This window comes from Phocoena sinus, chromosome 15 (genome assembly GCF_008692025.1).
Source record: "Phocoena sinus isolate mPhoSin1 chromosome 15, mPhoSin1.pri, whole genome shotgun sequence".
NCBI lineage: Eukaryota > Metazoa > Chordata > Mammalia > Artiodactyla > Phocoenidae > Phocoena > Phocoena sinus.
This window is the reverse complement of record NC_045777.1, coordinates 71,775,135-71,789,411: the sequence shown is the minus strand read 5'-3', so window position 1 is coordinate 71,789,411 and position 14,277 is coordinate 71,775,135. Positions and strand designations below refer to the sequence as shown.

Sequence of the window (14,277 nt, the reverse complement as noted above, 5' to 3'; positions counted from 1 at the left end):
AGGTTGAAGAGACCAGATGATGGCTCTTAAATTTGGGCACTGTCAATAAAAATGAGTGGGGGGTCAGCTTGAAAAATTATTGAGGATAATTCTATACAATTAAGAAGTGTCTCTGAGTTTTACAATATCCCTGGGAGGCAGGCGTTTCCCCGTTTTACAGAGGGGAAAATGGACTCAGTGAGGCGCAGTGATTTGGCCGAAGTCACACAGCCAGTTGGCGGTGTAGTCCGGGGGTTCAGGCTTGCTTTTGCTGCGCCGCAGGACCCAGCACACGATGAGGATCCGAGCCAGGCGGGTAGCGGCGGGAAGTCTCGCCATTTCTACTCGGTAACTGCCGGAAAGCCCAGCGGACATCGACTAGAAAGAAGAGCGGGCGTCCACAGACTGGAAAAGGGAAACGAGGGGCGCGTAGAAGGAGTTTTGGGTCTGAGCGGCCACCGTAGTAGCGGCGCTCTGATCCCCATGACAACAGGGAGAAGCAGCGGGAGGCTTCTGGGCGGTGCAGTAGCTGCGGCCGATTGGAGCAAACAAGGAGCGGAATCCGTGAACTGCCCCCGGCCCCGAGGGCGCAGGTGATGGGGATAGGTCGATGGAGGGAGCCCGGGGTTTGGGGACAACAGTAGGATGTGGCCAGGGTCGGGCTGGGGCCTTCGAAGGAGGCGCTGCCCCGAGTCCCCATCATCGCTGTCCGGACCAGGGACCGTCGTTGGGCCTCAGTTTCCCCAAACGGGAAATGGGAGGAGGAGAATGGGCATCCCAGGCCAATGGCCCCTCTCAGTGTCTGAGGCCCAGGACTTTCTCTCCTCTGCAGCTCCTGGACTGACTGGCGCTGTCCTGCCCAATGGACGTGAGTCCTACCCCTCTCTGGAGCGGCCCCCTCAGCGCCCTCCACTCACCCTGACTTTGCCTGCCTTGGAGCCTGGACCAGAGAGGGGGCTCTTTACCCAACATAGACCCTTCCAGCTCAGGACAAGAGCTGTGAGACAGAAAGAGAGTTGCAGGGACGGCCTTCCCATGGAAGGGCACATCCCACTCTGGCAAGATGAGGAGCTAGCCAAGCAACAGAGAAGAAAAGGCATCCCAGGCAGAAGGAACAGCATGGGCAGAGACGTGGGCGTGAGAGAGAGGCCAGGGCATTTGGGGAACTGCTAGGACTTCAGTATGGCTGGAGTGTAATGGGGGAGAGGGAGAGGTAAGCAGGGCCAGATTGAGGCCTTTGTCGCTGAGATAAGAAGTTTGGACTGAGTCGGTGGGAGCCATTGATGGACCGCAAGGGAGGTGGGGATACGCAGGACAGCTGGTGTGGAAAGGGTCACAACTGCAGGTTGCAAGACAGTTAGAGGCCAGTACTGTGGGCTGAGGGATGGTAAAGTAGTGCAGTGGAAGCAGAGACAATAGATCTGTTTGGAGAGGCATTCTGAAAGGAAAAGCAATAAATCTTGGAAAAGTCTAGAATGACCAACAGGTCCTCGATGGTGCTGAAATGGGGATGACAAGAGAAAAGGCAGGTTTGGGGACAAGACAGTGTAGTCCTATTCACTCTCCTCCCACCACCTGGTGGCTGTTCCTCCCCTTTTCCCAGCCACCTCCCGTGTCCCTCCTGGTATTTCTGTGTCCCTGCAGCCCCTCCGCGTCTCCTCATCACCCCTTCCTCCTGTGCTGTCCAGGCCTCCTCTAGCCCGTGGAATCCAACCCCGGCTCCCGCCAGCAGCCCCTCCCTGCTGCTCCCCATCCCTGCCATTGTCGTCCTCGCTGTGGGCATCTATTTGTTGCTGCTGGGCCTAGTGCTGCTGACTAGGCACTGCCTGCTGGTGAGGGGCCTGGTGGGGGCTGAACGGTGGGCCTGGGGGAGGAGGAACCTGGTCAATTTTTCCCCTCATTTGTAGGCCCTTACCCTGAGACACCTTTGCCATTTAGTCCCCGCATCTGTCCCTTTCGTGGGACCATGAGATCCTCTTCTCGTCCTCAGCTGAACCTTCTCCTGCCCCTCTCCCCAAAACTGAGTCTTGGCTGTACCTCCCCACCTGCCGCCTGGCCCAGAGCTTGAGCCCCGCCTTCTCTTAGGCCCAGGGCTGCTGCGCAGACTGCAGCTCCCCCTGCAGGAAGCAAGGCGCCTCCAGGCCCCAAGACTGTTGCTGGACCTGCGCAGAAGCCTGTGACTTCCCTCTGCCCAGACCAGCCCACTACCTGGATGCCTGCTGCCCCCAGCCCGCCGAATCTGTGAGTTCTCGTTCTGGCCCCTGAGTCCTGATCTTGGTACTCTCTGTGCATTCTTTTTTTTTTTTTTTTTTTTTTTTCGGTACGCGGGCCTCTCACTGTCGTGGCTTCTACTATTGCGGAGCACAGGCTCCGCACGCGCAGGCTTAGCCGCCATGGCTCACGGGCCCAGCCGCTCCGAGGCATGCGGGATCCTCCGGACCGGGGCACGAACCCGCGTCCCCTGCATCGGCAGGCGGACTCTGAACCACTGCGCCACCAGGAAAGCCCTGCATTCATTTTTTGGTTCAACAAAATGTATTACTGAGTACCTATTCTAGGCCAGGCACAGTTCCAGGTACTGGGTCAGGTGGAGACAGCCAAAAACAACATATCACATATTTTCTGGTAATGAAAGCTACTTGGAGAAAGGAAAATAGGGCAGCATCTGGAGAAAGGTAATGTATGTAACATGTAGGGCACATTTCTACTTCTGAAAATGGTAGTTAAAAGAAAAGACAGCCCCTCACAGAGCTTCTTCTGTTTGCAGAGTAAATACGATGTTCTAGATACTGTGCTACTTTATTAACAACCCCGAGAGCTGGATATTTTAAAAAACCTATCTATATGTATTTTTTTAATTACAAAGTGTGCATGTAGAAATACACAGAAAGTACAAGTCACTTTGTAAACTAGCTCTCTAACCAAGGTTGCTACATTTGGTGTATGTCCCTCATATACTAATACACATACAGTACTATCACTGTTGGATTTTACTATTGGTAAAAATGTAGTCATACCACATATACCACACAGACTATTTCCTCACATCTGCCACTTGCCCTTTTTAACGTGACAGCACACCTTGGTTACCTATCCATGTTTTTTTTTTTTTTTTTGTGGTACACAGGCCTCTCACTGTTGTGGCCTCTCCCGCTGTGGAGCACAGGCTCCGGACACGCAGGCTCAGCGGCCATGGCTCACGGGCCCAGCCACTCTGTGGCATGTGGGATCTTCCCGGACCGGGGCACGAACCCGTGTCCCCTACATCGGCAGGCGGCCCCTATCCATGTTTTTATCCTCCTTTTGCAGGGGAATAAATTGGCTCAGGGAAATTTAGTCACTTTTCCAGCATTCCACAGGAGAGTCTCGCACAGCAAATTGCTCCTTCATGTGTTGAAACAGACCCTTCAGGGAGAAGCCTGGCTCACAGAGGACAGGCCATTTTTGCATTTGTGGCTTTAAAGCCACATGTTAAGTGTAATTGACCACCTTCCTAGGCTCTGATGATTTTGGGCTCAGATGTAGACAGAAAAGCTCCTGCCCTTGAAGTGGGGACCTTCCCCAGGGAGGGAAGAGTGAGGGGAAAAGACCAAGCAAATTCATAACTCGGGCAGACTGCAGTTGCAAATCCCTGCAAGATGTTTTGAGTGTCAAAATAAATTATGGGGCAAGGAGTTCTCTTTCAGGTAATCTGCGTCTGGTTTCCCAGGGATAGCCTGGAGATGGGGCCCAGGGCTGGGGCTAGGGGGACAAAGGGGAAAAAGGAGAAGACCCTGGGTCCTCAAACCTCCTATTCTATAAGAAATGCTCAATTGCACAATGATTTCTGGCCCCCTCTCCTGGGACACCACTCCCTTCGCCTTCTGTCCGCGGGGAGGGAAGAGTCAGAGGCCTGCCTTCCTCCTTGAAAGTGAGGTGCGCTGTCAGGAGGGACTGGCTCCTCCCACTGCCGCCTCCAGGGCTGCAGGGCGTCCAAGCTGGAGACCTCAGGTCCTGATCCTACCCGGCTTCTGCCAGAGCCAGGAAGGATTCTAGAATGACGAATGGTCATTCTTTCCTTGAGCTGTCTTTCCACAAAGCACAGTAAGGCCTCGTGTTCTTCAGTTTCCTTATAGTAACAATAGCCACCACAAATATTCCAAAGCTCTTGGCTTCTTCACAGCTGTAGAAACTGAGGCTCACAGAGGCCTAAAGCCTGGGTGGAGACACAAACCCAGGCTTCTCTTTCTCTCAGGGAGAAACCTGCCTATGTTACTTCTTTCACAGGTATGTCATGAGGACCTAATTCATTCATTCATTTATTTATTCACTTACGGAAGGTTTATGGAGTCACTGTTGAGGCACTGTGCTGACCCTTGGGGGCGCAGTGGAAACAAGGTAGACACGGCCACCATGGGGCTTACATTCCCGCAAAGGACAGAGAAATAAGTAGGCAATGTGAGAAATTGCCTCACATTCTGAATCGAGGGTGAGAAATGATGCAATCCAGGGCAGTGGTTGGTTCTCAGCCCCTTGAGTGATCAGAAGCTGGAACGAGGCTTAAATGGGAAGCCAGGCGTCCAGGCCCCATGCCCAGCAGATCTGGAATGGGATCGGAATTTGCGAATCTTTAACAAGTTCTTACACGACTGACACATACCACCAGGGTTAAGAGCTATTGCTAAGGGAAAAGCGCTGTGACAGAAGAGCTCCCTTTTGCTGAGAGCGCCCTCCCTACCAGGCACTGTGCTTCGTGCCTTCCACTGATTCCCCACAGTGACCCTGTGAAGTAGGTGTTATATTTAAAATATATTTCAGAGATGAGGAAACTGAAGCGCAGATCATGAATTAGCCACACCTGGGCCTGAACTAGATTCAAACTCTGAGCTCCAAACAGTAACGATGGCTGGCCTTCACAACCTCAAAGTGACAGAAATCAGAGTGAAAAACTACAGGCCTAGAGAAACACGGGGCTTAACAGTCATGTGGAGCCCTTGTTTAATGTACTTAAAAAGCAGATTCCTTCCAGAAGCCACAAGGCTGCCTGTGAGAGTCGAGATATCCATTAGCTAGTTATTAATTAACAACTAGAGCCAAACCCTTCCAGGGGGCAGAGCCAAAAAATGCTTTTAATACCCTCTTCTCTGAAGTGAGAGCGGTGGGACCTCTCTCAGCCCCCAATTCTGCGCACAGAATGACGGTGCAAGTCCTCCAAAAACCCACAGAGTTGACTTCAGCCCAGACTGGGACTCCCCAGAGACACCCCAAACCACACCCCCATCAAACACAAGGAAGCCACCTCGCTCTCTCCCCTCCACCATGATATACTTCTACCTCTTTCTAGAGAGACAATTCTTTTAGCAGGAACAGATGCCCTCCCCTCACTGGAGCCCCTGGTGATATCTGATCTCACCAGTCATCGGACACTGCACCCCGAAACCTCAGCTCTTCTAAAGGTCATTCCCCTATTCCTGGCTTGGCCCGGTGTCTGATTGAGCTGTGCAACTGTGACTGTCACTAACTCTGCCTCAGGCCTCAAGGAGCCAGCCTTGTCACACATCCTGGGTGGGTCCTATTCCAGCCACTTGGCCTGACTCCAGTCCCTGCCTGCAGCGGTGACAGATCATCCGTGTCCCAGGGCAGAAGAGGAGTGGGTTGGGGTGGACCGGTTCTCCCTTCCTAAGGACTTGCTGCTCCTATCCCCCAAGAGGCAGACCTTCTGTCTCCCCTGGGAGATGAGAAGCCCTCTTCTTCCTTCTTTGCCTAAAGAGGGAAAGATGATACGCTTTGATTGATCCATTCATTCAACATTCATCTGTATCTCAGACACCTGCTGAGCTTGAGTCCCCTGGTAGCTCAGTGGAGACAGGAGATGAACGGTCCCTGCCTTAGCAGACCCTGAAAGAAGCTGCTATTCATGCCCCTGGGAAGCAGTTGGTCAGGGGGCATCTCAGGACTGGAAGCAGGCAGGCCCAGACCCATCCCAGCCCCACTCCTTCGTTGTATTCCTTTGCACGATCACTCCCCTCTCTGAACCTCCGTTTCCTCTTTTGTAAAGAGGCCCTCTACTCAAGGTTCTGATAAATAAAAGAGATGTAACTCCTTTTAAACATTAAAAAATTAAATCTGCAAATTACCATTTTTAAGGAAAACTAGATTTTAAAAATCATTCATGAACATAGTCTGTGCCTGGCACAGAGTAGGTGCTCAGAAATAGAGGATGAATGAGATCCAGCTTGGTCTCAGGCCAAGGGAGAAATCCACAAAACCAACAAGTTGTTTTCATCATAGACAGTGTGTGTGTGCTTTCCCAGTCTAACGACTTGCAGTTGCGTGTTATAAGAGAACCATCTCTGAGCTGAACATTGTGACCTAAGCATGGGTCCAGGGCCAGCTGACCTCTGGTCCTCAATCTCCTCATCCATAAGATGGGAAGAAAGAAAGGACCCCCCTCCCCCCACCGAATGATTTCTTCCAGCTCCTGAACTCAGTTGTTAGGAACATTGCCTCCTTGCTGATTTCTCAACAGCAGAAAGAATTGATTTGTTCCCAAGAATGGTGAATGCCACCCTCTGATCCACTGGGCAAATGGGACTTTGCAGGCCACTCTGTTCCCTTCTCCCCTGAGAAGGAAACAGCTTCAGGCTCTGGTCCCCCTTCCTCCTGCCCAACTCCCTCACCCCGTTCTTCTCTCCCTCAGGATTGGGCCCCTCGCTGCCCTCGCTGCTGCCCGCTCTGTGACTGTGCCTGTGCGTGCCAGCTTCCTGATTGCCAGAGCCTCAACTGTCTCTGCTTTGAGATCAAGCTCCGATGACAAGACCCAGGGTCCCTGCCCTTTGGGGAGCGGCCAGCTCCCAGGGCCCACAGGCCCTGTTCCCTGAGGGGCCTCAGGACACCTTTCTCCAGGCTATTGGAACCACAAATGGCCTACCCAGCTCACCAGCCTGGGAACCAGCAGTGGAGAGCCTGGCTCCCTGCAGAGTGGGACTCAAGGAGCCCTCCGCCAGCTGCATGGCGGCCCCTTTGGAGGGCCAGAAGAGAGAGTGGCTGGTGCTCTGCCAGGTGCCCCTGCCCTCCTCTCCCCCTCCCCAAGTAAATGATCGTATTTGAAGGTGAGGGTGGGGGACACTGCTCACCACAGTGAGCATTATGGGACAAACTTGGGCCTTGAATATCAGGGTGTAGGGGTACCCCAGGCACACCCTGTCCATGGACTCTTGGTTATTCTGAGGTGTGAGTGTAGTGCCTGCATCTGCTCTCCCTCTAAAGACACAGGCTCCGGAGAATCACAGCAGCCAGCAAGAGGCCCGGAGTCAGGGGAGCAGAGGAGGCAGGGAAGGCCACGGATCTGAGTCCCCTACCCTCCTTCCCTCCTCACAGATCCCTGTCCAAAGATTTCTCCTGACAACCTTTTGAGGGCCTCAGTCTGGATTTCCAAGGAAGAAATTTCCTCTGAAGTACTGGTGAGTGGGCAGGGGACCCTCCCCCCACTCCCAAAGAGGCAGGCCCACAGCTTCCTCCCCATCCTTCACTTTAGGCCCCCAGCTGGCATGAATGTCAGGAGCTTCAGGTTTCGCTAAATATAGATCCCCTGCCAGGGGATCTGTGGCGAGGAAAGGGCAAGGGTCACCGGAGAAGGTCGGGGACATTGGTTGGGGGTAGGGCAGGAGCTGCCTTATAACCCAGCGCGGGTGTGGCCTGACTCACTCGCTGCCGACCAGGCTCTGCCCGCTCCTCCGGCCTCCTCCTCGCAGGTGGGCGCCACCAGGACGGAGCGGGGGTGGGGCTGGGCTGAAGGCGTCGGGATTAAGAGGGGAGACCTGGCGGGTAGGATGGGGAGGCTAGAAAAATATCTGGGAGGCTGACAGCTGGGGGACGGATTTTATTTTGGAGAAGGAAGTCAGTGCCAGGGAGAAGTTTCGCAGGGACTCTGGCCCCGCATCCCCAGACTTGCTTGGGCAGAGCGGTAGCCGGCGGGTTTCCGCTGGGTCTGGCTTTCGGGGGTCGGCCCGGGCGGCGGGAGCCAGACCCGCCGGAATGGGGCGCAGATGTCTCCCCGCGGGACGCCCGGAACCGCTGCCGCCTCGCCTCCGCCCCTTGCCAACCCCTGCCGTCTCCTCGCGCTCCCTGTGCGTGCCCTCGCCGCCCTCTCTTCCGCCGGGGCTCGCAGTCGCTTGACCTCTGGGTTCGGTTACAACGCGACGCACGCTGCCTCGGCGCAGCCGGAAGCTGGGGCTGCCCCGGGCCGCTGGACTGGGCCCATGGCGGGGGAAGCTGAGCCTCAGTCTTCTCGGGCTGTGCCACCCGCTTTTCCCCGACCCGACCCCCACCCCACCCCCATCTCTGCCGGTGCCCCAAATCGGCTGAGTCACAGCGCCCCAAAGCACGCCAAGCAGGGGTGGGGGTGGGGGGAGGAGAAGGGAGAGGGAGGGGAGGGCCCCCACGACCCGCGGGATGTGGCCCGAGTCACGTCCGAGGGGGACGGGGCGGGGGAAGGGATCGTGTTCTCGCCGCACTGTCCTCGCCCAAGCGCCGCCTCCGGGCTTCGCTTTTCGGGGGGCGGACTCTCACACAGTCCCTCGCCTGCAATTGGACGCCGGGGCGCCTCCGGCCCCCTGCAAAGGGAAAATCTCCGCGGAGGGTGGAGCGGTGCCTTTATAAGGCGCGGCACCACCTCCTACCCGTCCGCCCCCGCGCGCCCCCGCCTCGGGAGCTGAGTAGGCTGCGTTCCCCTTGGAACGCGCCTCAGAATCGGAGTCTCAGTGACGACTGCCGCGTTCGCTCCCTCAGTCCACTCGCCAGCCCGCGGCTCTCCACCGCTGCACCCCGCCAATCCGCCCCTCTCCTGTGCCAGGTGAGCGCCCCTCGCCACGTGCGAAGGTCAGGGAGAGTGTCGTGGGGAAGGATCCGGAGTGTAGTGGCGGGTCGGGCGTCCGCGCGGAGCCCCCCATCCGGGCCCAGCATTTCCCCTCTCCACCACCACCCACACCTGTGCTCCTAGCCCAGACTCCCCAACTCTTCCAGCTTGAGCTCCCGCGGTTTGCTGCGCAGTCCAAGGGCCGCTCCGCGCTGAGTCACGGCAGGGAGGAAGGAAGCAGGGCGAGATGAAGTACCATTTCCCCCTCCCCTTTTCTTGTTAGGACTCTTGGTGCAAGTATTATGGCCCCTTTGCCTCTGCAGGGATCCTAGGAGGCCCCGAGGGGTGGGGGCCAGCTCATGTACTGCCTCAGGGTTCCCGAAAGCGGGTGGTTGGTCCCTGTCCTGGGAGACGGGTGCCCCCGCCGAGGAGGGGAAACCCCTCGGCAGCTTCTGATGCCCCATGAACACTTTCCCTATTTTTCTTTATCGGGTGACCTTGATTCTGAGCCTGGAACAGCCGCAGAGCAGACATGAGCATTTTTCAGGGGAGGGGGTGGGCGCTTGCCTTTCCTCCACGTTCTCTCACCCTGTACGAGCAGTGAGAGCGACAAACCACCCCTTTCCTCCACCTCGGGCTAGGCTTCCTCTGCGGCCCTTTTCTGGGCTTCTGATGACCCTCCTGCCTTTTTCCTAACACCCTTTTTCTAACAACCTCCCCCCACCGTAGGGGGACAAGCCTGACCTTGGGGTGTCCTTGAGGCCATGGAGCCTGAGCCAGCCCTGGGATCTCTGCAAGGAACACTCCTGTAACAGTCAGAAGATCTGGGTGCTACGCTCACATCTGGCTCTAGGGTTGGGGTGTGGCTTGAAACACAGACCTTTTCTCTTTTTAGGCTCCTTTCAAATGAGGAGGTTGGGCCTTCTGCCTTCTGCACAGCCTCTAATTCTAAAACCCTCTGGTTCGGTTTTGCTTCCAGGCAAGGTGACCCCATGGCAGAGCGCAAGCCAGGAGGGTCCGGCTTCCACGTGACTTGCCTGTCCATGGCTCTGGCCTATTGCCTTTACCCCAGATGCCAGTATACAGCCCCACCCTCAGCTGGGCAACACCCAGCAACAAACAGAGTTAGGAAAGGTACAGGAGGCAGGCCTAGTATAGGGAAGTCAGGTGTAGGGGAGAGCTGGGGACAGGAAGTGCCCCAAGCCCTGCCAGTTGTGGGGCAGGGGAGGTAGGGAACCTTTGCCCTGACCTCCAGGCAAGGGGCCTTGCTTGTTGGGAGACCACGGGAAGACCCTGCTAACTAGCCCTCCCTGCTCTGTCTCCTGCCCAGGCACCGACAGGCACCATGCCCCACCAGTACCCAGCACTGACCCCGGAGCAGAAGAAGGAGCTCTCTGACATTGCTCACCGGATCGTGGCTCCGGGCAAGGGCATCCTGGCTGCAGATGAGTCCACCGGTGCGGGCAGGACACAGTGGGAGGAGGGCCCCAGCTTGGGGGTGATACGCTGATCCCCTTATTCCCACGGATGCTTCCCTCCAGGGAGCATTGCCAAGCGACTGCAGTCCATTGGCACTGAGAACACCGAGGAGAACCGGCGCTTCTACCGCCAACTGCTGCTGACTGCCGACGACCGCGTGAATCCCTGCATTGGGGGCGTCATCCTCTTTCATGAGACGCTCTATCAGAAGACAGATGATGGGCGTCCCTTCCCCCAAGTTATCAAAGCCAAGGGCGGTGTTGTGGGCATCAAGGTGAGGGGGCTAGGCCTCAGGGTGTGAGATGTAAGATGGATCTGGGGGAAAGAAATCAGGAGTAGCAGGCTGGGGGATGAACTTCGGGTCGGGAGCCTGGAGACTCGGGTGGAGTCTGCCCCAGATCACCTCCAAATCGTGTGTAAAAAAGCTAGAAACATATGGGACCTGCTTGGCATTTTTAATCCTTGCAATTGTGAGAGGCAGGTGTTACACTTATTATACAATTGAAAAACCAGATGCTCAAGGCCATGAAGTGTTTTGCTCATAGGGTTAGTAAGTGGTAGGAGCCCCAGCTCTCTGTGTGTGTCCTGCTCTATAGGATCAGATAACAGCGTGACTATGTGAAACATTTGCAAACCAGGAAAGATACTTGAGAGATGAAGTAAAGCTGGGACAGGGCGGGGCTACAGAGGAGAAAAGGGCACTAGAGATCACTTCCCTGTCCTGTGTTGTTGCCCCACTCCAACAGGTAGACAAGGGTGTGGTACCCCTGGCAGGAACAAACGGCGAGACAACCACCCAAGGTGAGAACCGTTTAGCTCCTGGCCCTACCCACCAGCCCACCCAGCTTGGTACCCCTCTGGGCGCCCAGGGTGTGTGGGAGCCACGTGCCCCCTCCTCTGCCATTCTTTGATTCCTCCATCCCCTCTACAGGGCTGGATGGGCTGTCGGAGCGCTGTGCCCAGTACAAGAAGGACGGAGCTGACTTTGCCAAGTGGCGTTGTGTGCTGAAGATAGGGGAACACACCCCCTCCACCCTCGCCATCATGGAAAACGCCAACGTCCTGGCCCGTTATGCCAGCATCTGCCAGCAGGTGGGCCTGTAGGTCCCCAAGAGGCCACTTCCCACCTCTTTCCATTCCAGCGTGTCAGCTAGCCTGCCACCCATGTGTCAGGCTACCTACCTTCCCCAAGGCAACTGCTCCGGATCCTCACCAAGCACGAGGCTTGGGCCCGTGGAGGGCTCTGCAAGCAGAAGAGCAGAATAGGGGTTGTGCAGGTGGATCTGGGGAGATGGCTGATCTCCTGCAATCGGCCAAGGGCTGTGAAGCCAGGGGTCTCTGTCGTCATGGAGATAAGATCTTGGTCAGTGGCTGTGGAGAGCCGTAGGTGGGGCTCTGGGTTAGGAGGCCTCAAGGCTGCCCTGTCTCTCACCCCACAGAATGGCATTGTGCCCATCGTGGAGCCCGAGATCCTCCCTGATGGGGACCATGACTTGAAACGCTGTCAGTATGTAACCGAGAAGGTAGGTTGCCTGCCTGGGCAGTGAGGTGGGCTAGAGAGCTGGGCTGGGGGCCCTGGGGCTGACCCCCGTACCCCTCCCTGCTTCACCCCACCCCACTTTGGTCCCGCCCTGCTGTAGGTGCTGGCTGCTGTCTACAAGGCTCTGAGTGACCACCACATCTACCTGGAAGGCACCTTGCTGAAGCCCAATATGGTAACCCCAGGCCACGCCTGCACCCATAAATATTCTCACGAGGAGATTGCCATGGCAACTGTCACAGCGCTGCGTCGCACAGTGCCCCCCGCTGTCCCTGGTGAGACCCACACCCTCATCTTGACCTCTGGGAGGTAGACAGACTGTACCCATAAACCTTGTGCCCATGTGCTCTAATTTCCAGGTCAGCTTCTAGGGCCTCCTACCAGTCCCCCGGGTCTCTGACTACAGCCCCTACCCCCATTTCACCCCCTTCTTCTACAGGGATCACCTTCCTATCTGGAGGCCAGAGTGAAGAGGAGGCATCCATCAACCTCAGCGCCATCAACAAGTGTCACCTGCTGAAGCCGTGGGCGCTGACCTTCTCTTACGGCCGAGCCCTGCAGGCCTCTGCCCTGAAGACTTGGGGTGGAAAGAAGGAGAACCTGAAGGCTGCCCAGGAAGAATACGTCAAGCGAGCCCTGGTGAGGATGGGGCAGGAGGTGGGCAGGGTGCTGGGGTGGATGGGATCTGAGAAGGAACCTTCTCACTCTGGCTCCTCTCCCCTTTTAGGCCAACAGCCTTGCCTGCCAAGGAAAGTACACCCCAAGTGGTAAGGCGGGGGCTGCAGCCAGTGAGTCCCTCTTCATCTCTAACCATGCCTACTAAGCGGAGGTGTTCTAAGGCTGCCCCCTCAACACTCCAGGCCCTGCCCCCTCCCACACTCACTTTTGAAGAGAGGGGGCCTCGACCAGGGCTCCAGGCTGCTCTTTCCCGTCACTCTTGCCTCCCTCGTGACACTGATGCCTGGTGTTGTCTGTGTACGCTAAGTCCGCCATTTCCAGCCTACTGCCAATAAACAACTATTTAAGGGGGAGTCTGTTGTCCACGTCTGTGGTGTCTAGGGCAGGGGAGGGCTCGGGGAGGTGGCAGAGCCCAGAGGAGAAAGTGCCCTTGCATTATGTTCTTCCTTCTTGAGCAGAAAAATAGGTGAAGGAGGTGGACTTGTTTAATCCTTGCCCAGGGCTTCAAGAGAAGAGCTTGTGAATTTTCTTCCAGCCACCCAGTGCTCTGTTCCTTCTACCAGCAGCATCTGATAAGGCTTACAGTGGGAAGCGCATGTGTAACTGCTGGTCTTAGGAGGCTGCAGCCTCAGCCTCAGTTTTAGGCCCAGAACTCACAGGGGTAGAAGGCCCCTGTCACAAAAAAACAGCCACTGACAGAAACTAAGATTTCCTGAATCTATAGACCATACAACATGATAAGTATTCTACAGGAGTAGGTACTGTTATTCCCAATTTGTCCTTAAGGCGATCTTGCCTCACTGTTTCTTGGTTGAAACAAGATTATTAATGCATGTCTTCTTAATCTGCACTGTTAAGCTTGTTTGTTTTCCCATCTTAAAAGGAGATGGGATTAGAACTGACTTCTTAGACTCTGGGCTGTGGAACCCCTTGAAGAACCTGGAATCCTCTCTGACATCCACTTCAACAACACAGACACACACACACAGAACTGTGGAGCTCAGGTTCCGGGTTAAGAACTGAACCTCTGTGGCTTCCGCATTCCATGAAGCCAGAATGAGGGCCCTGCACTTCCCTATACCGTGCTTTGAACCCTTCTCCGTTCACCCAGGCTGGGGTGTAATAGTAACTATATCAGATCTTTTTGGGTATTAAAGATCTTAGTCATAACCAACGACATAGTCCTGCCACTTCCCAAATTTCATGATGTGGACCATTTCCTGTCTGAGCTCTCCTCTAGAGGGGAAAAAAAAACTTCACCTTTCTCATCTCTGGACCTACTGAATCCCTATAGTCACTGCATAGAAACTTAGTACCTTGTAGGAATTTAAGAACTTAGTCCTTTACCTTTCTCTGCACATTTGCATCTGTTGCCTACATCCAAAACAGAACTGGTGTCTAGTGCCCCTTAAAACTGTGGCCTCACTTCTGTGCCTAGCCTCACTCAGCTCTCTGTGAAACAGTCTGAAGTAAAGCAACTAGAAATTGAGGGTCCATAGAAGATAGCAAAAAGGACATTCCAAAAGGACTGTGACACCAGGAAGTTTGTTTAAAGACCAATCACTTCCTCCGCGTGCAGCAAGAGACTAGGGAAGCAGAGGACATCAAATGTCAGTTTGGGATGTTTTATAAAGTTTCTAATGACAAAGCGCCAGAAAGAGTAAGTGACAGAAGAAGAAACTAGAACTGAGGACATAGCTTTCCTGGGTTCAGATTTCAACTTTGGGGACTTCCCTGGTGGTGCAGTGGTTAAGAATCCACCTGC

The 14,277-nt window shown here is 55.3% G+C and overlaps 2 protein-coding genes across 6 annotated transcripts; both read left to right on the top strand.

The window, feature by feature from the left end:
• Positions 1 to 508: 508 nt before the first annotated feature.
• Positions 509 to 7,469, top strand: LOC116740517 (keratin-associated protein 10-10). 2 transcript variants are annotated; one of them, XM_032606160.1, is made up of 6 exons: positions 509 to 572; positions 812 to 847; positions 1,668 to 1,811; positions 2,065 to 2,220; positions 6,659 to 7,020; positions 7,339 to 7,469. In XM_032606160.1, the coding sequence occupies exons 2-5, from the start codon at positions 842 to 844 to the stop codon at positions 6,770 to 6,772; spliced, it is 420 nt and encodes a 139-aa protein (XP_032462051.1). In that variant the 5' UTR covers positions 509 to 572; positions 812 to 841; the 3' UTR covers positions 6,773 to 7,020; positions 7,339 to 7,469. The 2 variants fall into 2 exon arrangements, with proteins under 2 accessions (XP_032462051.1, XP_032462052.1); XM_032606161.1 differs by lacking the exon at positions 1,668 to 1,811 and having other exon boundaries at positions 517 to 572.
• Positions 7,470 to 7,622: 153 nt separating this feature from the next.
• Positions 7,623 to 12,865, top strand: ALDOA (aldolase, fructose-bisphosphate A). 4 transcript variants are annotated; one of them, XM_032606548.1, is made up of 9 exons: positions 7,623 to 7,712; positions 10,146 to 10,272; positions 10,357 to 10,568; positions 11,041 to 11,095; positions 11,226 to 11,386; positions 11,734 to 11,817; positions 11,935 to 12,109; positions 12,274 to 12,473; positions 12,562 to 12,865. In XM_032606548.1, exons 2-9 carry the CDS (start codon positions 10,161 to 10,163, stop codon positions 12,655 to 12,657), a joined length of 1,095 nt encoding a protein of 364 aa, XP_032462439.1. In that variant the 5' UTR covers positions 7,623 to 7,712; positions 10,146 to 10,160; the 3' UTR covers positions 12,658 to 12,865. The 4 variants fall into 4 exon arrangements, with proteins under 4 accessions (XP_032462439.1, XP_032462440.1, XP_032462438.1 ...); XM_032606549.1 differs by having other exon boundaries at positions 7,670 to 7,785; XM_032606547.1 differs by lacking the exon at positions 7,623 to 7,712 and adding an exon at positions 8,544 to 8,812.
• Positions 12,866 to 14,277: the final 1,412 nt, after the last annotated feature.